The sequence below is a fragment of the Ostreococcus lucimarinus genome, chromosome 8 (assembly GCF_000092065.1).
Source record: "Ostreococcus lucimarinus CCE9901 chromosome 8, complete sequence".
Taxonomy (NCBI): domain Eukaryota; kingdom Viridiplantae; phylum Chlorophyta; class Mamiellophyceae; order Mamiellales; family Bathycoccaceae; genus Ostreococcus; species Ostreococcus sp. 'lucimarinus'.
This window is the reverse complement of record NC_009362.1, coordinates 37,883-60,109: the sequence shown is the minus strand read 5'-3', so window position 1 is coordinate 60,109 and position 22,227 is coordinate 37,883. Positions and strand designations below refer to the sequence as shown.

At 60.6% G+C, this 22,227-nt stretch overlaps 17 protein-coding genes across 17 annotated transcripts; 11 read left to right on the top strand and 6 right to left on the bottom strand.

The window, feature by feature from the left end:
• Positions 1-4: 4 nt before the first annotated feature.
• On the bottom strand, positions 5-1,492 carry OSTLU_46324 (predicted protein). The gene has a single exon (XM_001419020.1). It carries the CDS (start codon positions 1,298-1,300, stop codon positions 50-52), a length of 1,251 nt encoding a protein of 416 aa, XP_001419057.1. The 5' UTR covers positions 1,301-1,492; the 3' UTR covers positions 5-49.
• A 603-nt stretch (positions 1,493-2,095) lies between these two features.
• OSTLU_32910 (predicted protein) lies at positions 2,096-3,073 on the top strand (the record flags this gene model as incomplete). Its single annotated transcript, XM_001419233.1, has 1 exon — positions 2,096-3,073. One exon carries the CDS (start codon positions 2,096-2,098, stop codon positions 3,071-3,073), a length of 978 nt encoding a protein of 325 aa, XP_001419270.1.
• A 183-nt stretch (positions 3,074-3,256) lies between these two features.
• Positions 3,257-5,218, top strand: OSTLU_776 (predicted protein; the record flags this gene model as incomplete). Its single annotated transcript, XM_001419232.1, has 1 exon — positions 3,257-5,218. A coding segment is annotated over one exon (1,962 nt), but the record flags the coding sequence as incomplete, so codon positions are not given.
• A 141-nt stretch (positions 5,219-5,359) lies between these two features.
• OSTLU_42331 (predicted protein) lies at positions 5,360-5,821 on the top strand (the record flags this gene model as incomplete). The annotated part of the gene is made up of 1 exon (XM_001419231.1): positions 5,360-5,821. The coding sequence occupies one exon, from the start codon at positions 5,360-5,362 to the stop codon at positions 5,819-5,821; it is 462 nt and encodes a 153-aa protein (XP_001419268.1).
• Positions 5,822-5,935: 114 nt separating this feature from the next.
• OSTLU_32907 (predicted protein) lies at positions 5,936-6,592 on the bottom strand (the record flags this gene model as incomplete). Its single annotated transcript, XM_001419019.1, has 1 exon — positions 5,936-6,592. The coding sequence occupies one exon, from the start codon at positions 6,590-6,592 to the stop codon at positions 5,936-5,938; it is 657 nt and encodes a 218-aa protein (XP_001419056.1).
• A 298-nt stretch (positions 6,593-6,890) lies between these two features.
• On the top strand, positions 6,891-8,483 carry OSTLU_2239 (predicted protein; the record flags this gene model as incomplete). The annotated part of the gene is made up of 2 exons (XM_001419230.1): positions 6,891-7,667; positions 7,719-8,483. Coding segments are annotated over 2 exons (1,542 nt in total), but the record flags the coding sequence as incomplete, so codon positions are not given.
• Positions 8,484-8,847: 364 nt separating this feature from the next.
• Positions 8,848-9,708, top strand: OSTLU_16333 (predicted protein; the record flags this gene model as incomplete). Its single annotated transcript, XM_001419229.1, has 1 exon — positions 8,848-9,708. The coding sequence occupies one exon, from the start codon at positions 8,848-8,850 to the stop codon at positions 9,706-9,708; it is 861 nt and encodes a 286-aa protein (XP_001419266.1).
• Positions 9,709-10,189: 481 nt separating this feature from the next.
• On the top strand, positions 10,190-10,516 carry OSTLU_32904 (predicted protein; the record flags this gene model as incomplete). Its single annotated transcript, XM_001419228.1, has 1 exon — positions 10,190-10,516. One exon carries the CDS (start codon positions 10,190-10,192, stop codon positions 10,514-10,516), a length of 327 nt encoding a protein of 108 aa, XP_001419265.1.
• Positions 10,517-10,724: 208 nt separating this feature from the next.
• On the bottom strand, positions 10,725-11,501 carry OSTLU_42775 (predicted protein; the record flags this gene model as incomplete). Its single annotated transcript, XM_001419018.1, has 1 exon — positions 10,725-11,501. The coding sequence occupies one exon, from the start codon at positions 11,499-11,501 to the stop codon at positions 10,725-10,727; it is 777 nt and encodes a 258-aa protein (XP_001419055.1).
• Positions 11,502-12,159: 658 nt separating this feature from the next.
• OSTLU_16331 (predicted protein) lies at positions 12,160-13,425 on the bottom strand (the record flags this gene model as incomplete). Its single annotated transcript, XM_001419017.1, has 1 exon — positions 12,160-13,425. One exon carries the CDS (start codon positions 13,423-13,425, stop codon positions 12,160-12,162), a length of 1,266 nt encoding a protein of 421 aa, XP_001419054.1.
• Positions 13,426-13,972: 547 nt separating this feature from the next.
• On the top strand, positions 13,973-14,722 carry OSTLU_32901 (predicted protein; the record flags this gene model as incomplete). The annotated part of the gene is made up of 1 exon (XM_001419227.1): positions 13,973-14,722. One exon carries the CDS (start codon positions 13,973-13,975, stop codon positions 14,720-14,722), a length of 750 nt encoding a protein of 249 aa, XP_001419264.1.
• Positions 14,723-14,804: 82 nt separating this feature from the next.
• On the bottom strand, positions 14,805-16,025 carry OSTLU_16330 (predicted protein; the record flags this gene model as incomplete). The annotated part of the gene is made up of 1 exon (XM_001419016.1): positions 14,805-16,025. One exon carries the CDS (start codon positions 16,023-16,025, stop codon positions 14,805-14,807), a length of 1,221 nt encoding a protein of 406 aa, XP_001419053.1.
• Positions 16,026-16,703: 678 nt separating this feature from the next.
• Positions 16,704-17,825, top strand: OSTLU_32899 (MIT family transporter: magnesium/cobalt ion; the record flags this gene model as incomplete). Its single annotated transcript, XM_001419226.1, has 1 exon — positions 16,704-17,825. One exon carries the CDS (start codon positions 16,704-16,706, stop codon positions 17,823-17,825), a length of 1,122 nt encoding a protein of 373 aa, XP_001419263.1.
• Positions 17,826-18,696: 871 nt separating this feature from the next.
• OSTLU_32898 (predicted protein) lies at positions 18,697-18,888 on the top strand (the record flags this gene model as incomplete). The annotated part of the gene is made up of 1 exon (XM_001419225.1): positions 18,697-18,888. The coding sequence occupies one exon, from the start codon at positions 18,697-18,699 to the stop codon at positions 18,886-18,888; it is 192 nt and encodes a 63-aa protein (XP_001419262.1).
• A 333-nt stretch (positions 18,889-19,221) lies between these two features.
• Positions 19,222-19,782, top strand: OSTLU_7025 (predicted protein; the record flags this gene model as incomplete). The annotated part of the gene is made up of 1 exon (XM_001419224.1): positions 19,222-19,782. A coding segment is annotated over one exon (561 nt), but the record flags the coding sequence as incomplete, so codon positions are not given.
• Positions 19,783-20,109: 327 nt separating this feature from the next.
• On the bottom strand, positions 20,110-20,688 carry OSTLU_10348 (predicted protein; the record flags this gene model as incomplete). The annotated part of the gene is made up of 1 exon (XM_001419015.1): positions 20,110-20,688. A coding segment is annotated over one exon (579 nt), but the record flags the coding sequence as incomplete, so codon positions are not given.
• Positions 20,689-21,131: 443 nt separating this feature from the next.
• On the top strand, positions 21,132-22,061 carry OSTLU_4637 (predicted protein; the record flags this gene model as incomplete). The annotated part of the gene is made up of 1 exon (XM_001419223.1): positions 21,132-22,061. A coding segment is annotated over one exon (930 nt), but the record flags the coding sequence as incomplete, so codon positions are not given.
• Between the last annotated feature and the right edge of the window lie 166 nt (positions 22,062-22,227).

The window sequence follows — 22,227 nt, the reverse complement described above, 5'->3', positions numbered from 1 at the left end:
AATCACAACGGTCGTTGACTACTAAGACGTAATTAGAAAGCTAGCACGTTTAGAACATGCTCGCACTCTCCTCGTACTTGTAAAATCTAAGGATGTTCTTCAACGGATCCTTGACGCAAATGTACGAGCCGTCTTCAAACTTGCGGCACGTATCGAGGAACAGCTTGAGCGAACCCCACATGTTCGCTTCCTTGATGTTGATTTGCTGTGCAAAGTCCTTCGTATTGTACGTTTGCGTGTTCAGGATCGCGTGCGCGTTCGGATCGCGCGGGTGCACGCGCGACACGAAACCGAGCTTCATTTGTTCGGCGCCGGCGAGCACGGCCATCGCGGTCCACTTGGCGAGCTTATTCGCGTTGTTCTTGAGCTCGTTGGCAACCACCGCACCGCGCTGCGTCTCGATCTTGAGTCTCCAGTCAATCCCTGTGACCTTGGAATCGAATTCGTTCAAAGCCTTCACGAGCGTGGTCAGCGCTTTGCCCTTGTCCATGCCCTTGGATTCGCTCACGGCGTTCAATTCGCATCGGCACACGAGCTTGGTGGTGTCGTCGACGTTCCATTTGCGGTACTTATACGCGATTGAGTCGTTATCGTCTTCGCCGAAGAAAGGCACGGGTTCACCGAACTTGTACGCATCCTTTTCGACGGTGAGCGATTGTTCGACAAAGGCTCGGTTCGCCTTGGTACCCTCGGCGGAGAGCTGTTGAACGCCATTGATGTCTTCCGGATCGTCCGGAATCGGCTCTTGCGCGGTTTCGGACACGGTGAGCTGATCAAAGTTACCATCGGGGCGCTTGTCGAGGAAGATCTTGCCGTCCTTCTTCTTGATGACGATGTCCCAAGAGTAGTTGGAGCGCGCGGCGCACATGACGGCGGCCAAGACGCCGTCGGTGGTGAACACGTTGCCCGTACCCTCGGCGGCGTACTTCTGAATGATCGGATCTTCGCTCGCCGTGACGTTACGCGGCGGTTCTTCCGTGCGTCTTCGCAGGAGTACTTCGGACTTGGGCGTCACGCGATCGTACGACTTATCGAACCAACGCACAGAGCCGTACGTCGCCAAGTCCTCTGGCGCCGCCTCGGCGAGCTCCAAGGACTGCTTGATGATTTCCGGGAACGCGATTTGTTCCACGACTTCCCAATCCGGACGAATATCCACGGACGCGCTGTAATGCACCTGCTGCTGCTGCCTGTTGTACGCCCACGTGTTCCACTGCTGCGCCTTTCTCGACTGAATGCGCGCCTGGCGGTTGCGTTCGCGCTCCGCCCCGACCCCGAGATCTCGCGCCGCCTCGTCCATGTTCCCGCGACCGCGACCGCGCCCACCGAACTGGTTCCAACGTCCGCCACCGCGTCCACCGCGTCCACCGCCGCCACCGCTCGACCGCGCGTTCGTGTTATCCACCAAACTGAAACTCTCCTCCTCCCCCGCGTCGGCGACGAAATTAAACACCGTCTCCACGCCTCCAATCCCACCCGCGGACGCGCTCGCGTCTTTCCCCTTCCCCTCTCGCTCCCGATCCTTCCTCTCCCGTCGTTCGTCTCTCTGTTTATCCCCTCGTCTCTCCCGTCCCTCGCCGTCCCGCTCGCGCCCGTGCCCGTCCCGCTCGTCCCCCATCCAATCCGCGCACCTCCCAAACTTATCCGTCTTGTTATACGGCGCGTAGATCATCTCCGTGATCTCGCTCGTCACCAATCCCTTCCGCGGCGGCCCGAACCCATCGTCGTCTCGCGCCACCGTCGGCAGTTCGAACGCCGGAAGAGCCGCCATGCGGTCGATCGTCGATCGCGCACCGTCGGTCGCGTTCGCCGCGTTCGCGTTCGCGCGTCTCGCGTTCGCGCGTGCTCGACGTCGCGTTCGCCGCGCGTCGTTCGGTCGCGTCGCCTCGCGCGGCGCTCGGTCGACGCGCGTCGCGATCGGGCGTCGTCGCGCGCCGTCGCGAAGACCTAGCGGTCGCGCGTCGTCGCGGAGAGACGCTCAAACACGGACCAATCGGCCCGCGTCGCGTCGGTCCGTGTTGAAAAACTAAACTTACGGGTCCGTCGACGGCGCGCGGACGCCTCGCGACGCCTCGCGACGCGGGACGACGGCGCGATGGACGCGCCGGCGCGCGCGCGACGCCCGGGACGCGGACGCGGGCGCGGACGGCCGGGACGCGGACGCGGACGACGCGGCGGGACGACGATCCCGCGGGACGACGCGCGCGAGACGCGCGAACGAAGGAAAATCGTGATACGAAACCTGCCGGCGACGCTCGCGCGAGAGGCGCTCGAGGAAGCGCTGCGGCGGGATGGGTTCGGCGCGCTCGATGAGACGTTCGAGTGGTGGGAGTACGCGAGGGGGAAGGCGCGAGGGGGGACGGGGGGGGCGACGACGACGACGACGAGACGCGCGACGACGCCGTCGAGGTTTTACGCGACGGTGCGGCGCGGGGAGACGGTGAAGGCGCTGCGAGAGAGGTACGATGGGGCGACGTTTCGCGTGCGCGCGCGGGACGAGGAGGGACGGGCGATCGAGGGCGGGGGGGGAGAGGAGACGCGCGCGCGCGTGGAGTACGCGCCGAGTCAGTGGACGCCGCGAGAGTTCGGCGAGCGATACGCGACGGCGGGAGAGACCGCGCCGGCGGAGAACGCGTTGGAGGGAACGATCGAGGAAGATGAGGATTATTTGAAGTTTTTAGGCGCTCTGGAGGCGAAAAAGAAGGCGAACGGGGCGACGACGGGGGCGGCGACGCCGAAGAACGCGGAATCGGCGCCTCGCAAATCGACGGCGCTCCTCGAGTTTTTGTGGCGACAACGCGCGGCGGCGGAGCGCGAAAAGGGTGCGGGGAAAAAGTCGTCGAAGAAATCTTCGAAAAAGTCCGGGAAGGCGTCGCAGTCTAAGACCGGCGCGAAGACGGCGGCTCCCGCGGCGCCCAAGACGGAATCGAAGAAGAAGAAGAAGACCAAAACGCCGAAGCCGAAGCAAACGGCCGCGCCGAACCCGAGCGCGCGGGCGAACGAATCGAAGAAGACGCCAGAGATCAAGATTATTAAGCGCGCATCGATGCCCGTGCCGAAGGCGATTAGTTAGCGAAGATTTATGTAGCATTAGACGAGGCCGACGAGGCGGCGACGAAACAAACGCACACATCTGCACGCGACAAGCGCACCGATGCGCACCGTAAAGCCTTTCACGATCAAATTCATTCGCCGCGCGCCGCCCGCGCGCGCGAGCGCGCGCGCCGCGAGCGCCCCAGTTTTCGACCCGCAACCCATGCCGCTGACGGCGATAGTGAACCACGACGGCGTCAAAGCTGCACTCCTCGTAGCGGCCGTCGATCCTGCGTGCTCATTGATCGTCAGCGGTCGACGTGGGACCGGCAAATCGATCTTATGTCGCAGCGTGAAGTCGCTGTTGCCGCGACCGCGCGTGATGGGTGCCGACATTGGAGCGCCGAGTTTCGTCAGCGTGCCGCTCGGCGTCACCGAGGACATGGTTGCGGGCACGCTCGACATCAATGCGAGCGCGAAATCTGGTTTAGCGGTGTTTCAGCCTGGATTGCTCGCTCTTGCGAACGGTGGGGCGCTCTACATCGATGAAATCAATTTGCTGGACGATTCCATTTTGGCGATGATTCAGTCGAGTCTCGCCGAAGGCATCGCGAGAGTCGAAAGGGAAGGTTTGAGCACTACGATGCCTTGCGAATGTCTCGCGCTCGCGAGTTTCAATCCCGCCGAGTCTGAGCTACGGTCGCACGTCGTGGATCGATTCGCGATGATTTGTGGGACCGACGACGACGAAGGCGCCCTCGCGCAGACGACGACGCGACTCGCGGCGATCGACGCCGCGATGGCGTGGCAAGATGATTGGCGTCGCGTCGTCAGTGATTCATACACAGAGCAAAAGGCTTTGGGAGAGCACATCGAGCTCGCACATCACGTCTTTTTACCCGGGGTACAAATATCGGAAGCCAACGTGCGGCGATTGGTCAAAATAGCCGTGGACTGCGCATGCCAAGGTCATCGAGCGGAGCTCTTCGCCGTGAAAGTCGCACGCGCCTCGGCCGCGCTTCGGCATTCGTACGAGGTGAACGATCAAGATGTGAATATGGCGATTTCTTTGAGCATACTTCCACGTGCGACTCGTGAACCACCAGACGATGCGTTGACGCCGCCGCCGCCGCCGCCGCCGGCGACGCAGAAGAACGAGCGCGAAGCAGAAGAACAACAAGATCAGGAAGACGAAGAGCAAGAGGAGGAAGAGGAGGAAGAGGAGGAAGATCAAGTGGAAGAGATCGAGCCAGAAGTCCAAAGAGCCGATGAAAGTGGTCTTGATGTCAATTCACTGCTCAACGCGTTTGAAAAGGCAATGTTGAGAAGCTTCGCGGAGAAGAAATCACGAGGCTCCGTGAGCGGACGGACCAAGCGCGAAAAGGTGTTCGATTTAATGCGAGGCAGGTACGTGAAACCAATTTTCCCGAAGAGCGGACAAATGAGAGGCAAAATCGCCGTCGACGCCACGCTTCGAGCGGCGGCGCCGTACCAAATCGTTCGTCGGCAACGGCGCCTGAAACCGGGCGAAGTCTCACCGAGACGCGTGTTCATCACGAAGGACGACGTGAGGCTAAAGAAGCTCAGTCGACGAAGCGCATCGCTCACGATATTCGTCGTCGATGCCAGCGGCTCGATGGCGATCAATCGTATGTCCGTCGCGAAAGCCGCAGTGTTCAAGCTCCTGGAGGTTTCGTACACGAAGCGCGATCTCGTGGCGCTCGTCGAATTCTCGCACGACGCCGCCGTCGTGCTCCTGCCACCCACGAGATCGACCGTGCTCGTGAGCCGACGGCTCGCCGTGATGCCGTGCGGCGGCGGTACCCCTCTCGCCCACGGGCTCTCTGTCGCCGCTCGCTGCGCTCTGAACGCGCGCACATCCAAATTGAAGTCTAGCGTCGGCTCCGTCCGCGAAGTGATCTTGAGCGACGGACGCCCGACGCGCAGCCTGCGATGGTCCGAAGACCCGCGTTGGCGATCCATGGAGCCCGCGTTAACTCGTAAAGCCCTCCGCGACGAGGTTCTAGAAGTTTCCATCGCCACGCGTCGGCTCGGCTTCCTCAAGACGCTCGTCGTCGACACGGATTCCGCCTTCGTCAGCGAGCATTTCTGTCTCGACATCGCCGACGCGCTCGGCGCCGCGTATTACGCTCTCCCAAAGCTCGAAGAATCCGCATTCGCGGCGTTCATCGCGTCCATCGCCGCGCGCTAGCTGTCTGTCATCCAAATCCGGCGCCTCGCTCTCGGGTTTGTCCCTCGCCGCGACGTGGAAGTGGATAACACATCCACCGCGGCGCGTCACTTCACCTCGCGTCGACCGCGCGCCATGATCGCTTCTGCGCGCGCACAAGTTATCCTGCGCACGTCTTTCGCCGGCGCGCAGGGCAAACGCCGCGACGCCCTGCGTTTGCGCGCGCCATCCAACGGCGCCAAGTGCACCGCCTTTTTCAATCGCTTTCGTCAAGATTCCACCGCCGCTGGCATCGTCGGAAGCCAAGGACGGGACGATTACGACAAGGATGACGTCGAACATTACTTCAACTACATGGGATGCCTCGCGGTGGAGGGGACGTACGACCGAATGAACGCCCTCATCGAAAGCGGTTTGCATCCGGTGGATATCATCCTGTTGTTCGCGAGCGCCGAGGGCGATACGCCAAAGATTGAAGAAATCTTAGCCGCGGGTGCGGATAAGAACACGGTTGATTTAGATGGTAACTCCGTGGCGGATCTCGCGGGGAAGGCGAACCCGGACAAGCGCGATGCGGTGTTGGAGTTGTTAAAGTGATCGCGGCGAGCGAGAGGCTCGCTCGGAAAGTCGTAGGCGATTGTAAAGTCTTTAAATTTTTCGATTGATATTGATTGATGTACACAGCGCGCGCACGTCGCCCGATGACTCGATTCAGTCCCCCGCGGCGCCGTCCTCGGAGGCGACGATCGGGGCGTGATTCGCCCAGTACGCCACGGAGGCGTCGTACTTATCCTTCTCGAGCGGCACCCCCGAACCGCCTTGCTCGCGACCTAAAGCGTTCCGCATCATCGTGATCGGTTGCATGGGCGTTTCGTAATCCTCGCTCTGCGCCTTGACGCTGATGATCCCCCACGGCGCGTTCGGCAACGGCGGTCGCTCGCTCTTACTCGGCACCGCCGCGCGTTCGAGCTCCAACTGCTCGCGCGAGTACAAAATCACATCCAAATGCGTCGCCTCCGGCGCTTCCACGTCCGACGCTTGAAACCATCGCGTGAGAACCGCTAATTCCGCCTCAGATCGCGCGCTGTATCCGCTCTTCAACAGGTGTTCGTTCGATTTCGTAATCTCCACGTTGCCGACCTTGGCGCCGACGAAATTTTCCACAAACACGTGTTTGCAAAACGGCGCGTACCCATCCACCAACGGCGACTTCCCGCTCTCGTGCGCCTCTTGAATCTTTCGCACGAAGTCCGCCTTGTCGTGCGCGATCCGCGTGCCGCTGTATCGCTCGTCGTCCCACTGTCGCACCGCGAAATCGTCCAAGAAGAATGTCTCCGTCACCGTCGACGCGTCGCCCGTCGACGCCATCGCGCGCGATCGCGCGCGCGCGACCGGCGAGTCGCGCTCGCGCCGAATCGCGCGTCCGCGGGCGAGACGAAGCGCGCGGTGAGCGACGCGCGCGATGCGCATGCGCGATGCGTCGCGGACTGGCGCCGCCGCCGCCGCCCCAGAGAGCGACGCGCGCGCGCGAGCGTCGAGCGCGACCTCGCGACGGTGCGCGCGCGCGAGCGTCGACGCGAAGGCGCGCGATCGATCGCGAGGCGCGAACATGGACGCGCGCGAGCACAACGCGCGCGGCGACGCGGGAGGATTCTTCGCCGCCGGTTTGGGCGAGTACCGAAAACTTCCAATCAAACGCTACGCCGCGCGAGCGAAGCGAGAGACGGGCGAGGGAAGGTACTGGCGAGAATATAAATCCACCGCGCTGAGCGAACAGGTGAACGCGGTGACGAGCGTGTCGTACGGAGGCGCGGGGTCGTCGGGGGGCGAACGCGGCGCGTTGGCGGCGACGAGCGGGGCGAGGGTGACGCTGTACGCGCCGAGCGGAGCGAGAAAATTGAGGACGTTCGCGCGATTTAAGGACGTGGCGTACAGTGGTGTGCTGAGAGACGATGGGAAGGCGCTGGCGGTCGGAGGACAGGCTGGGGTGGTGCAGTTGTTTGATTGCGGGTCGCGAGCGGTTTTGAGAAAGTTTACGACGCACTCCGCGGCGGTTCGCGCGGTGCGATGGAGCGCGGATAAGCTGCACTTAGGGTCGGCGAGCGACGACGCGACGGTGCGAATATGGGATATTTCCACTGGGAATTGCGTGCGAAGGCACGATGGGCACACGGATTACGTTCGAGCGCTCGAGCGGAGTACGGTTTCTCAAGAGATGTGGGCGAGCGGGTCGTACGACCACACGGTGAAAATTTGGGACGCTAGACAAGGACGCGAGGCGGTGATGACGCTCGATCATGGTTCGCCCGTGGAAGATGTCGCGTGGTATCCCAACGGAAACTTGCTCGTCTCCGTCGGTGGCGAGGACGTGTGCGTGTGGGACGCCATCGGCGGCGGCCGGTTGCTTCGTCGGTTGCGCAGTCACCAGAAGACCATCACCACCGTGCACGTGCACCCGGACGCGGGCCCGCCATCGTTCGCATCTGGATATGAGATCGGTAGCGAAAGCGCGCTCGAATCAAACGCGCCTCGCATGATCACCGGCTCCTTGGACGGCTTCGTCAAGATTCACGAACTCGACACTTTCACCGTGACGCACTCGATCAAGTACCCTGGACCCGTGCTGACGTGCTCGCTCTCGCCAGACGCGAACTGCCTTGCCACTGGACTAGCCAATAAAGTATTGAGCGTTCGCAGACGAACGAAACCTCGTAACAGTGACGACCCTTCGGGGTATCAAGGCGTTCGAAGTAAAAAGAAGGGCTTCACGGTGAAGAAACCTCGACGACTGGATGCGAGTCATTGGCGGTACTTTATTCGAGGTCAAAACTCTAAAGCGGCGGCAGACGCCACGCGAGTGCTTCGTCGACGACGTGTGCACTTGGCCGCGCACGATCGAATGTTGAAACAATTTAGATACGGAGACGCCCTGGACGCGGCGTTGCACGTGGGTAGGGCGGAAGTTGTCGCCGCAGTCATAGAAGAAGTCGGTCGAAGAGGGGGGCTTCAGAAGGCACTCGCCAACCGCGACGACCAGTCGCTGCTTCCGATTTTGGAGTATATAGAGAAAAATATCTCCAAGCCGCGCCACACGGCGCAGATGGTGAACATTGCGAACCGAATCGTCGACTTGTACGGTGGCGACGTCGGCGCGAGTTCGGCTGTGGACAACGCATTGCGTAGAATCCAGTTGAAAATCAAAGCGCAACTGCGACTACACGAAGCATTGACGCAGTTACAAGGGATGGCTTTGACGATAACGGGACAAGGACTGTAGAGAAGACTTTTAATCAAAGATGTCTTTTGTTTTCTAAGGCCGACTAACGTAGATAACTTTGACGATAACTACGACTTTAATGGCAAAGTTATCGTTATTGGACTAAGAGTAAAGCGTTTTGATAACTTTATGCCCCGAGTTATGCGTAAACGACTAAGAGTCAATTTTCATAACTTTTTCATAACTTCGACCCCCTCTAATTAACTCAAGGATTGACGAGTAAAAGTTATTGACAGACCTTAATTTTGACGATAATTTGGGCAAAGTTATCGTCAGATTTACCCTAAATTGCGTGCGGGCAGATCGCGTCGTCGTCGCCGTCACAACGCGAGTCGTTCCAATAGAGATGGCACCCTCTCCTATGGCATGCGTTGCCCCTCCGGCGCAACAAATGTCCGCGTTCGACGAACATCTCGACTCGAACGGGATCCTTCTCAAGCAAAAGACCAACGAGTGTTGTCGCTGCTTCGTGTGCCAGCCGAACATCCATTGGACGATTGCGCATCAAGTCCCGAGAGGCGCGGAGATCGATTTCGACCAGCTCCAAGAGGGGGAGTTTTGGATTCAGGAAGACGCCGGGTATTGCGGTCGCGCGTGGAGCTGCTGGGCGCCTGGGTGCCGGGCAACCACGTATCGCACGTTGGATCGGCGTGAGTGGGAGGACGAGCACGGCACGGCACCCGATAGTAAGTCGGTATTGACGCATCGTAAGAATCAGACGTGCGGACAGAATGTCATTGTAGGTTGCAGCGAAGACGGGGCCGTGCGGTGTCCGATGTGCTGCTGTTTGCCTTACATGGATAGCTTCGACGCGAATGGCACGAAGCTCGGGCGAACGCAGTACATGTGCGACCTACACTTGTTCGTTCCCAAGTTTAAAGTACTCGACGCGCAGAACAATCTCATGTACATGATTCGCCCGAATACGTGTTTCGGTGGATGCTGCGTGCAGTGTAAATTCGATGGCGTCAAGGGCAAGTGCTTCCGTGTGCCGTTTTACATTCGCGACCCAGAGACCATGGAGGCGCACGACGGCGGCGAAGCGGCCATCACCGACCTCTGGGCAGGGTTCAAAAATGAGTGTTGTTTCAAGAAGAACGTTTACAGCGTCAACTGGCCCGATAAGTCGAACAGGGCGATGCGATCGACGCTCATCGGTTCCGCGCTTCTCATCGACGCCGCCCTTTTCGAGCAAGAAGGCCAGTGATGGCCGCAAATTCTCCGTTATATTGGTATACTCCGGCCTGAGTGTCTTTTGCGTAGTTGATGAAATACAGAAAAGCGAGGATAGAGCTAGGGTGTCACCACAAACGCGCCTAAACGGCATCATCAGGGAACAGCCAAGCGAAACATATAAAGCGGAAACTAAAAAATCACCACACAACTTTTGTAATAACTGTACTTTTTCCAGTAAGAAATCAGGCACGCCGAGCTCGACGTCCTGTGTATCGGCGGTCACGTCTCTAGTGCACTCGAAGCACCTGACATGGTGACATCGGCCGACTCAAGCGGAGTCCGCGAAACGTAAAAGTAGACCTACACTTGTAATCCAAAAAAGCGTCCCGCCTCGTTCATGGTTCAATGTACATCCACGCCTTGCGTTCAGAGATTCCATTCTGAAGAGATCTTAAGCGAAAGTGCCGAGATCTTAAGCAGAATATTAAGCAGATATAGAATATCGTTATTCTATGTCGCGCGACTGTGCCACGTCACCCATCTATATTTGTGTGTCCAACTCATCTTCGAGTCTCCGCCACCCCATTCTCCTATGCTTTGTCCGAGCACGCCTTATCACTAGTCGCATACCCCACGCCAGGAGCCACGCCAAGAGCCACACCGAGAGCCCTGCGCCCACTGCTGCCAGTAGTTGTAACAAAGACATTGTGACAAAGACGGGAAAGTCGTCGCTTCCTGATGACAGTGCCTTTGTATATTTCTTACGGAGCGCCGCACAGTTCATCGCGACTATGTGCTCAAAACGCGGTCCTAACGCGGTATTGTGCCAGTTTTCTTGATAGGCGTCTAAATCATCGAGGTTGGCTGGCCATACATCGATGAGTTCGAGATCAAACTCCTCGTAAAGTTTCTTCTTCTGGACTGTATTCGTATCATAATCTGACTGACCTTCCATACCCCAAAATCAACTTATACGTTTCCTTTTGGCGTCAAAACAACGAAATCAGGGACCATTACTTTGTCGCTCTCGGGGAGGTGCACTTCTAGCTAACCACTGCTATGACAATCGAACGGCATGTCTAACTTATCGACGGCTCCTTTCAACGCTAAGGCGAGCTTATGATGCTCGCTCACGAACCACGCTCGGTCGAGGGTGAGCTCTAAACCGCAGAACTCGTCCGTCAAATCGCGCGACATGGCGTCGGCAAGCGTCTCAGCGACAGTGCCGTCAGGTGGTCGCACCAAACGCGCGAGGGTGGTGTGAAGAATGAAAGCGTCGCTGACGAGCTGCTTCGTCGGTGCTCGTGGTAGCACTTCGCGAAGTCTCGCGCGTAAGTCGCTCGGTTCGCCCAACGACGTGCGTTCAACGTTCCAACCGGCGACGACGACGCCTCCGCTAGTCACTGTCACGCGCTCCAGCACGGCGCGAATCGGACAAAACTTGCGCGTCACGGACCTGATCGCACTTACCTCTTCCCGGAAGCCCACCTCACTCACCGCGTGTTCTTCTAGATGATGCGACGCGTGAAATACGCTGAAATGGAACATTTCCGGGTTCTGCAAGTACACATTGGTTTCATCCACGAAGCCGAACCTTCGCAGATGCTTCACCGTGCCTTGGTGTAGGATTTGACTGACGGCACCCACGGGAAACGGAATCACGATCGCACGCACCGGTACCTCGAGAACCATTAGGTTGGGGGAAATCTTTCCATCTACGCCGATCTTAAACATATCGTCGAGCCTCAAACCTTGCGTCGCCGCGCTCCTCCCGTCTCTCGCGCCAAACACCTCGATTCCGCGTTCACGCGCCGTTCGGCCCATCTCAACGTACGTTCTCGAGCGTGACCGCGTGGGCATGTCTACTGGCAACGATCCTGCTAACCGTCGTTGGCACTTCAACGGCATGTCCGCCCACTCCTCCGCGAACGCCGCCGCAGACGTCCAAGGCGCCGCGAACGCTTTGTGCGTCCACAATACCACCCCCTCAAACACCGTAGCCGACACGAACGCAACCGCGATCAGCGCGACGAACCGTCGAATCACCCGTCGCCGTCGCGAAACCTTTCGCTGCTGCGTGTGTGGACGGGAAACCGTTGACATCGCGCGCCTCGCCGCCTGGTTCGGCTCTCCACGAGCACCTCCCTCACAAATTCGTCAACGCGTCCACTGGCGCGCGCAACGCTCGCTCGACAACGGACACAGCGCTAGTGCGTATCCCCTCGTCGCCGTCTACGACGTCCTCGCCGCGCAGCGACGTCGATTTCGCCGCTTTATCGCGGTGCGCCCGGTACACCTTCCACACCAAAGTTTCCAGCTCTTCGTCGTTGTCCGGAGACGCCGACGAGGACTGCGCGTTACCGTCGACGCGATGACGTTTTGCGTGCTCGGACGTCGCGGCGGCGGCGCGCGGCATGTATGCGACCACGCGCGAGACGAAGTGTGAAGTGTGGTTGGTGGAACTAAAGAGTATTATTTGACATCACGTTTGGTCGCGATCTAAGGTGAGCTTGTGCGAGAGTTCATCCTCTTTCCATCTTGCGCCCTCGTCGCCCTCGCCGACGTCGATGTGCAGAGGCTCGTGGGGACGAATGTCGCTCTCGGGCCCCTCCGCATCGCTTCCATTTAAATCTAACTCGTAATAACACTGACTCGGCGGTCGAGGCACGGCATCGAACGACGTCGGCACTGGATCGCAAAAGTTCGTCGCGCGGCTCAGCGTGACGAACGATGCGAGGTTGTTGTGGCGCAAGTCATCGACTTCGATAAACTGCGGGTAGTTGGGCGCGCTGAACAGCGTGCACAATTTCCCGTCTTCGCCAAAGTCGTGATCGACGCAAAAACCGCTCATGATGCTCGGCATCTCCGGTCGATCATGTCTCGCATCCGGACCTTCGTGTGAACGAATAATTAGCTTTAAATTTTCGTTGCGCAAGAATTCGAGTGTTTGCGCTGGCCCGAATTGAATGCCGATGCCCCGGTTTTCGTTGTGGTGCAAACCATCTTCAGGAATGGGGTCGCTCCACAATACGTCTCCCGCAATCATTGAGCGGCCTTCACCGATTGGATCCGCGCCGCCTTTTGATGCCTTCTCTAATTCTGCCAATGTCCCTAATTTCGGGTTCGTCGCCGCCTCCCTCTTCGACAACGACGCGCTTCGAAACAATCCGCCGTGTAAAATCAACGTGGCGTCCCCCACCTTGCAAGCTAACGGCAACGCCGCGCACAACTCTAAAAACATTGGATACAACCGCCGTCCTGCGGTTTTCCCGTATTTGACGCTCAACTCACGCTCAAATCCGTAGCACTCCGTGCAAAATTCCGTCTCGTGGTTCCCTCTGAGTAAAATTACGCGCTCCGGCGCGAGCGCCTTGCGCGCCAACAACAACAACAACACTTCCACTCCCCAGGCCCCGCGATCGACGAAATCACCATTAAACACGAACATTTTCTTCTTTTCGGGCTCGCCCGCGAGCTCGAAAAGTTTCAAGACGTCGTGATACTGTCCGTGGGTATCGCCCACCACGACGACTTCGTCAAAATCGTCGTCGCCGTCGCCCCTCACGCGCACCAAAGTTTTCTCCCGTTTCAGCACTCGCGCGACCGCGGTGAACAGCTTTTCAACCTCGGTGGCGGATAGAATTTTAGATATCCTTCGCGGCACGCTGCAGTGCGTGTTCGCTTCCATCGCCGTCGCGAGTTTCCGCACCCATTCGTTCGTGAGCGGCAGTGCGATTTCCATCGCCATCCCTCCCCTCGCGCCGCGCGCGCGTCGTCTTTCGCGGTGATTCGAGCGGCGCGCGCGCACGAGTGCGACGTCTAGCTCTCTCCTACGCGCGCCTCGCTTGGACGCGGCGATGGACGGCGCACCACCGCGCTTGAATGTGAGGTCGGTTTACTTAATGTGAGGTCGTTAAGTAAACCTCAAAACGTGACGAATGTCGCGCCGCGCGGCGCGCGTCGCGCTCGTCGCGCTCGTCGCGCTCGTCCAGACATCGTTCGCGAGCGCCACGACGTGTCACGCCGCGCCGATCGTCGCGAGCGATCGTCGCGCGTCGCCCAGCGCGACGACTTTGACGTTTGCGACTTGGAACGCGAAGTGGTTGTTCGACGGCGTGAACGACGTGGCGGCGTCGCCGTACGCGAACGGGGACGCGGCCGCGGCGTCGGCGCACGCGGACGCCGTGCGCGCGGTCGTGCAGGCGGTCGACGCGGATTGCGTGGTGATCGTGGAGAATGAGACGTGCGAGACGCTGGCGCGCGCGGCGAACGCTTCGCCCGCGTACGCGCGCGGGATGGTCGACGGAACGGATAGCGCGACGCAGCAGGAGGTTGGAATGCTGACCAAAATCGATTTCAGCTCAAATCTTGTGCGGACGGAAAATCGAGCGACCTGGGACGCGTCGCAGTCGTCGTGCGCGTACTCGGGAAGTAAGGAGAGCGGCGTGTCGAAACATTTTTGGACGCGGATATCCGTGAGCGGTCGATACGTCAGCGTCATCGGGGCGCACTTGAAAGCTAATCCGACGCAGCCGAGTAGCTGTGCGCAGCGAGAAGCGCAGGTTGAGGTGTTGCGGGCGATCGCGCAAGCGCGATACGACGCCGGAGACGCCGTCATCGTCGCCGGGGATTTGAACGATTATTCCGATCGCCACGTCGACGCGGGAAACAACTCGCCGACGAGCAAGGTGCTGAAACGATTGCGCGATTTCAACGACGACGGCGTGGACGAGTTAGAGGAGGTTGGTGGGCGAATCGCGCAAGTCAGTCGGTACACGTGGCAAAGCGGGTCGTCTAAGGCAAAATTAGACTACATTTTGACGTCTCGAGCGGACATCGAAGTCGTCAGCGCGGCGATTCGCCACGACCTCGTCACTTCAAGCGTGAGCGATCACTTCCCGCTCGTCGCGACGTTAGATATCAAGCCCCGAAACACCAGTTTGCTCGGCACAGTAGGTGCTAATAGCGTGACAAACGCGACGATGGCGACGAGCGTCGCCGTGGGCATCGCCGTCTTTGCGATGACGACTATATTCTTCAGATAGCTTAGGGCACAGTAGGTGCTAACAGCATGGTTGTTTTAATTCATGACGATTACACTAGTAGCGAACTCGATCAACTACTGCACTACTGCTGCGGGCATCCGTTTGGTTCGGCGTCCTTGGGAGCAGTCGCACCAATCAACGCGGCTTTGTCCACGGGCGTCGGTTTCATCTTCTTCGCCTCTGGAGCGGCAGCGGGCGCGGACGTTTGCTGCGGCTCCACGCGCTTCGCCGGCGCTTCTTGAAGCGGTGCGACCTCGACGCGGCGAACAGGCGCGGGTAATACGCGGCGAACAGGCGCCGCTTGCACGGGAACGCTCGACGTAAGCGTCGGAGCGGCGAAACCGGCGCTCTCCTCCGGCTCCGACGCACCCGGGGGCGCTGCACCGCCGATCGCCTTGAACGCCTGTCGGAGAGCTTCGCGCGTGGAGTTGTCCGCACTGACGAGCTCTTTCAGCTCGAGTTGGCGCTCCTTCAAATCGGACGCCACGCCCATTATTTGCTCCAACTCGGCGATGGCAGCCTCGGGCGAGACGACTTCATCCGCGTTCTCGCGCGCACCCTTGCTCACGCGCGCCGTCCCAGCTTTGAGCTCCGCGATTCGCGCGTCACAGATTTCGATCGCGCGCGTGTTCGCCGCGAGCGCGTCGTCATTCGCCTCCATCATTTGATTAGCGATGGAAATCGAATACAGCGCGCTCGCCAAACGCCTATCCGTCGCTTCCAAGTTTTCTTCCAAGAGCTTCAACGCCGACTTGTAATCCGACAACGCCGTATCAAATTGCGACTGTTCCATGTTCAACTCCCCGATCGTCTCTAAAACATCCGCCAATTCCAACGCCGCGTTCGCGTCCTCTTCAAACATCACGCGCGCCGTCTCCAACATCTTCCACGCCAACTCCATATCAGACTCTTCCTCATCCTCCTCGCCCTCGTCCTCGTCATCCGCGGCTTCCTTACCGTTCTTCTCGCCCTCCGTCGCGCCCGCTCCTTCTTCCTCGTCTTCCTCGCCCACGTCTTCGTCCTCGGGCGCGTCCTCCAGCCTCGTCCCGCTCGCCTCCGCGTTCGCCCGCACCTGTTCCCCGAACACCGTGTTTTGCGCCTGCGCGCCTCGAAACAGCGCCTCTCCGTACACAAAGTGCGCGCGCGCCGTCTCCCGTCGCACGCTCGCCTCGTCCGCGTCCGCGTCGTTCGCGATCTCCATAAACTTTTCCAGCGCCTCGCCCGCGAGTTCGATCGCGCGATCGCCGTCGTCCGGCCCGCTCGCGCCGCGCAGCGCCGTCTTCGCCGTCTCCAGTTTCGCCATCGCCGCCTCCATCGCTCGCGATTCGCGCGCGCGCCGACGTGACGCGCCGACGCGCCGCGGCTGTCGCGTTTGAATTCGCGCGCGTGGTGCGAATCAACACGCAAACACTATCGTGATGGTTTCATCGGTCCGAGTGCTTCTATATAGTCTCAAACACCGTTTCTATGCGACGCGCGCGTCGTATAAAAAGATGGCTGCCGACGACGCGCCGAATCGCGCGACGCGCGCGCGCGCCCGCACACGATGGCGACGACGACGACGACGACGCGCGCGAGCGCGCGCGTTTCAGCGCGAGTGACGCGGACGCGCGCGCGATGCGTCGCGCGAGCGCGCGCGAATCGACGCGCGAAGACGCGAGAGGGCGACGCACGCGGAATCGCCGCGCGCGAATCGCGCGACGCGCTGAAACGCGCGAGCGGTGCGCGCGCGAGAGAGACGCGCGCGGTGAGAGACGGCGGCGCGGATGGAGGCGTGGACGCGTGCTCGACGTCGTCGACGCGCGGGAGGGAGGAAATCGCGCGATGGGGGACGATGGGGGGGGCGCTCGCGCGCGCGCCGGCGTTGGCGCTGACGTTGGCGAGACGACGCGCGCGGGGACGAAACGCGCGGTCGAACGCGGTGAGCGATTCCGAAGCGTCGAGGAGTGAGAGCGAAAAAAACGTTGAAAGTAATCCGGCGATGTCGCAGGACGTTTCGGCGTGGTTGTTCGAGGAGGATAAGAAGATTCAGTCGAACGCGAACGGGGCGAATGGGGTCGGGGACGCGGCGGAGGGCGCGCAACGCGTGCGAGAGGGGTCATCGAGGCACGAACGACACGCGGGGCATTATTTATCGAAGCCCTATGCGGTGTATCGCATCGATGCCGCGGGACAGCGCGTGCCGTACAAGCAAATCATGACGCGCAGGCAACTGTTGAGGGACACGGATTTGTCGCCGCGCGATTTGAGACGCATCGACCCGACGCTCGGGCAGACGACGAATACGCCCGCGGTGATCGTTCGCGAGGATTCGGTGTTGGTGAATTTGGGTGTGCGTATCATCATCTGCGCCGAACACGCGCTGTTGTTGGAACCGGACACGATGATGTCGATGAACTTTCTCGAGGCGTGGACGCAAAGACAGAACAACGCGTCGACGCAGTCCAGCAGCGACGGCATGGACGTTTTGCCCTTCGAGCTCACGATGGTCGAGGCTGCGCTGCAAGAGACGTGTGCGCAACTCGAAAATAGACTCGAACACTGCGCGCGAAGGTACCGCGCGCTCGAGCGCAAGCTTCAAACCGGGATCGAGAAGACTACGTTTGACGAGATGCGCTTCATGAAGCAGGCGCTCGTGCAGCTCGAATCGCGCGCGTCCGCGGTTCGAGACGAGTTGCTGGAAACTTTAGACGACGAAGATGACATCGAGCGCATGACGCTTTCTTCCAAAGCCACGGGCGAGGCCAAGGCGGAAGAACAGGAGGAAGTCGAAAACTTGCTCGAGTATTACGTGCAGCAAACGGAAGCGGTGCACGGAGCCACCGAGGCGTTGCTCGAAAACACGAGAGATCTCGACGAGTCCATCTCCGTCACGCTATCGGCTCGACGTCTCGAGGTGAGCAAAATCGAGCTCATGCTCTCCATCGCGAGCTTTGCCGCCGCGATCGGCGCCGTCGTGACTGGTATTTTCGGTATGAACTTGACGTCGACGTTCGAATCGAGCGTCAAGGCGTTTTACCTGTGCACCGCGCTGTTGATCAGTTCGTGCATCGGCATGTCCGCCTGGCTCTACCGTCTGTGCCGACGACGTAACATTCTCTAAAAATTGCACTCTCGCACTCTCTTCTATCATCGCTATCGCTGTACATGGATTTTAATTAAAATGTCTCGCTACCAGTCGCGCTCGTCCCGCGACGGTTCCGTCCCGTCCCTCGCGCGCCCTCCCGTCCGTCGCGTCCACGCCTCCAGCGCCGCGCGCGCGTCGACTTCCCCCCGCCTCACTTCCGCGCGCGCGCGCTCGACGTCCACGCCCTCCTTGGGCGGCCACGCGAGCAACGGTCCCGGAAACACCTCGCGCACGACGCCGTCGACGTCCCGCTCGTCGACCGCGAAACGCGCGTCGAATCGCGCCTTGACGCGTCGCGCGCGCGAACGAGCGCACCGCGCGAGCGTCGCGAGCGCGTTCGCGTCGAGGCGCGGCGGCATCGCGCGTCGCGCGTCGCGACGCGCTCTGCCGCGCGCGGCGCGCGTCGATTCGATTCGACGCGTCGCGCGGTCGTCGCGCGGTCGCGTCGCCACACCGCCGCGCGCGTCCGTCGAGACGCGCGGAAACGCGCGCGGTAACGCCTGGAATGGGGCTGCGCTCGCGAGACTCGATCGCGCGCGCGAACACCGCGACGAACGAAAAGAATGCGCGACGCGGATTGTCCGCGGTGAAGACGCGATTCGTGAAAACGACGTCGACGAAAGCGACGGCGGTGGAGATGACGACGATGCCGACGACGGAAGCGACGACGAGTGAAGTGGCGAGCGATGGGGCGCGGCGATCGTCGACGGGAAGGCGGCGTCGCGATCGGGTGGCGCACATTCGATGGCAGGACGAGGCGAGCGAGGACGCGCCGCGCGACGAAGAGGAGCGAAACGACCCGTCGACGAGCGGAAGGGATGAAAATCGGCGTAAACGGCCGTTGGAGATGACGATTGAGTACACGCCGAGCGAGAGCGAGGAAGGGGAAGGTGGGATGTTTGCGCGTTTGCCGAGCCAGGGCGCGGGCGCGAACGCGGGATTGTACGAGTACGAGGACGATAGCGATAGTTCTGATGACGACGTGCGACATCCGAGAGCGAGGGACGACGCCCCGAGTTGTTGCTGCGTCATTACTTAGTCGTATGTATTCCGCGCGAGCGAGCGAGCGAGCGTTATTTTCGCTCGCGTTTCGCGCGCTCGCGCGACTGTTGTAACAGCGTTCGTCGGCGGCTGCTTCACTCGCGCGCGCGTCCTCATGCTCGCGCGCGACGTCCGCGCACACTACACGCGCGCGACGCGATTCGCGTCGCCCTCGTCGCGACACGCGCGGCACGCGCGGCCGCGCGCGTCGTCCGACAGCACCGGTTCGACGGAAGTGGAAGTCGTGCGGTTCGGCATCGGCAGAGGCTCGAGCGCGACGTATTCGCCGAGCGCGACGACGAATAAAGATGGCGTCATCGATCCCCGAAGCACGACGTACGCGGACGGGGCGCTGGACGCGTTGGCGATCTCGTTGTTTAACGCAAAGCTCGCGGCGGTGGTGGGCGAGGAGGCGAGCGCGAGCGCGAACGAGAAGCGCGGATTCGAGCGGCTCGTCGCGCTCGCGGACGCGCTGGCGGACGGACGAACGGTGGTCGAACAGCGCGCGGCGGTGACGCGAGCGCTTTTGTCCATCATACCCGCACCTGTGCGGTTTTTGTTTAAAAAAATGATAAAGCCGGCGCCGTGGGTGGACGAGATGAACGCGTACATCACTCGCGAGGCCTTCGCCTGGCTCGTGGGACCGTGCGAAGTGATGCCGAGGGAAAGCGATGGGGTCATGGCGCAAGTGAAGCTGCGTAAGTGCCGATATTTAGAGCAAAGTGGGTGTTCAGCGAGTTGCGCGAACTTTTGCAAAATTCCGACGCAGCGCTTCTTCAAGGAAGCGTTCGGCGTCGACGCTCGGCTCGATCCGAATCACGAAGATGGGAGTTGCGTGATGACATTCGGTGTAAAGCCGGACATAAATGACGCCGCATTCGCGGCGCCGTGTTATAACTCGTGTGCGAAGGGATGTGGAACCCGCGACGCGCCGTGTCATCGCTTGGGCGAACAACCCGAGTTCTAACCGACTAACGCCGCGCCGGTGTCGAGAGAGATGTATTATTAGTCAGGAAATCATTGTTGTAATTAAAAGAAGGAGGAGAAGAATTGATGAATGTTACGTCGCGCTCGCTCACCACGGGATTTGTAAGCCGTCCTCGCAGTTGATGAACATGCCGTTGTGTTCCGGCGTCATCAAGCTGATTTCGTGCAGCACGCGCTTGGCGCCGACGGCGGGATCGACCGCGCCTTCGACTTCCCAAATCTTTGCGTACTTGGCCGTCATGTCCGTCTTGTTGAACCCCGGGTGGAGCACTTGCACCATGATCCCCTCGTGCTTGAGCTCTTGCGCCAACAATTTCGCCCCCATGTTCGCGGCGGCTTTCGACATGTGATGCCCGTAGTCGCCGCCGCTCGGATTTTGCACCTCTCGCCACGTCACCGACCCTCCTTGCGAGGTCACCATGGCGATCTTCCCGCCCTTGGTGATCTTACCCGCGTTATACAGCGCGTTCGACACGCGCAGCGGTCCGACGGCGCAGATATCGATCATCTTCAACTCCTCGTCGAACGCCATCGACCCATCCGTCACCTTCTCCACGGGTTCGTAAAAGTATCCCGCGTTGTTGACGACGATGTCCAGCGTCCCGCCCACCGCCTTCGCCATGCGTTCGCAGCTCGCCGCGTCCGTCACGTCCACGTCCTCGATCACCTCCTTCGGTTTCAGCGCCATCAGCGCCTCGCTCGTCCTTCGACACGTCGCCACCACCTCCGCGCCTCGCCGCGTCAGCTCCTCGCACAGCGCCAGCCCGACGCCGCGATTCGCCCCCGTCACGAGCACGCGCTTCCCCGCCAGGTACGTCCCGTCGTACACCGCGTCGATGTTCATCACGCGCTCGACGCACTCCGCCTTCGCCTTCGCGAATCGTTTCACCTGATCCGCCATCGCGTACCCCTCGGGCGGCGCGTCCGACGCGAACGGCGACGACGCCATGGCGACGACGCGTCGGAATCGAAATCGCGAACGCGCGCGCGGACGTCGCGCGGGCGCGGTCGACGCGCGCGTTCGCGCGGCGCGCGACGGAATCGCGAGACGCGACGGCGCGGCGCGCGACGCGAGCGACGCGAGCATCGACCGCGCGACGCGTCGACGACTGCGGATCGATCGATCGATCGGCGCGATCGATCGATGCGAATGAATGAATGAATGAATGAATGCATGATGGATGGCTGGGTCGGTCCGTCGGTCTGTCGTCACGTCGCGACGCCGCGATGCGATGGTTCCCCGCGGTCGCGCGCGTCGACGCGTTCGCGCGCGCGGCGCCGCACCTGACGAAGCGAACGCGCGCGGGCGCGTGCGTCTCCGTCGTCGGCGTCGTCCTCGCGTGCGCGCTCGCGCTGGTTGAGATAACAGATTTTCTCACGCCGACGCGCGCGAAGACGCACGGCGTGGACGACGCGAGGAACGCGACGCTGCGAATAGAGATAGACGTGACGTTCCCGCGAATGCCGTGCCAGTTGCTGTACGTGGACGCGTACGATGAGAGCGGGAAACACGAGGTGGACGCGCGAGGACTGTTGCTCAAGACGCGGTTGGACGCGAGCGGACGCGCGATCGGGGAGTACGAGAGCGCGGGAGGGGTGGATTTAGGAGGATTGGTGTTGTTTCAGCGACGACCCGAACACGCGCACGAGGTGCGGGAGGCGAAGGCGGACGTGGAGGGGTGCCGATTGCACGGGGAATTGGAGGCGCGGCGCGTGGCGGGGACGCTGCGCGCGTCGACGGGGCCGGAGAGTTATGAGTTTTTGAAAGAGATTTACGACGAACCGTGGGAGATCGACATGCGGCACGCGGTGAAAACGTTCACTTTCGGGGCCGAGTTTCCGGGGGCGGTGAATCCGATGAACGGAGTGCGGCGGATGGAGACGAAGAGCGGGATTTACAAGTACTTTATGAAAGTCGTGCCGACGACGTACTCTTCGACGCGAGCGCTCTTCGGTTTCATACCTTGGACCGTGCGCACGCGAACGAATCAATACAGCGTCACGGAACATTTCATCGAAACTCCACATTGGGGTGCGTTGCCGCAGTTGTTCTTTATTTACGACTTATCCGCCATCGCCGTGAACATAACGGTGACTTCGAAGAGCATCGTGTATTTTCTCACCAAGACGTTGGCGACGATGGGTGGCATCTTCGCGTTGACGCGAACGGTCGATAGATACATCGACGTCGCCTTACGCGTGACGTCGTCGCACGCCAAGGCGAAATAGTCGACGCGCGCGCGTGAAGCATCGCATAGTACATAGAGTTATTCATAAAATCATTCGTGCGGCGAGAATTCACATCGGCGCTTCGCGCGATCGACGATACCAATCAAACATTTCGCCGCTG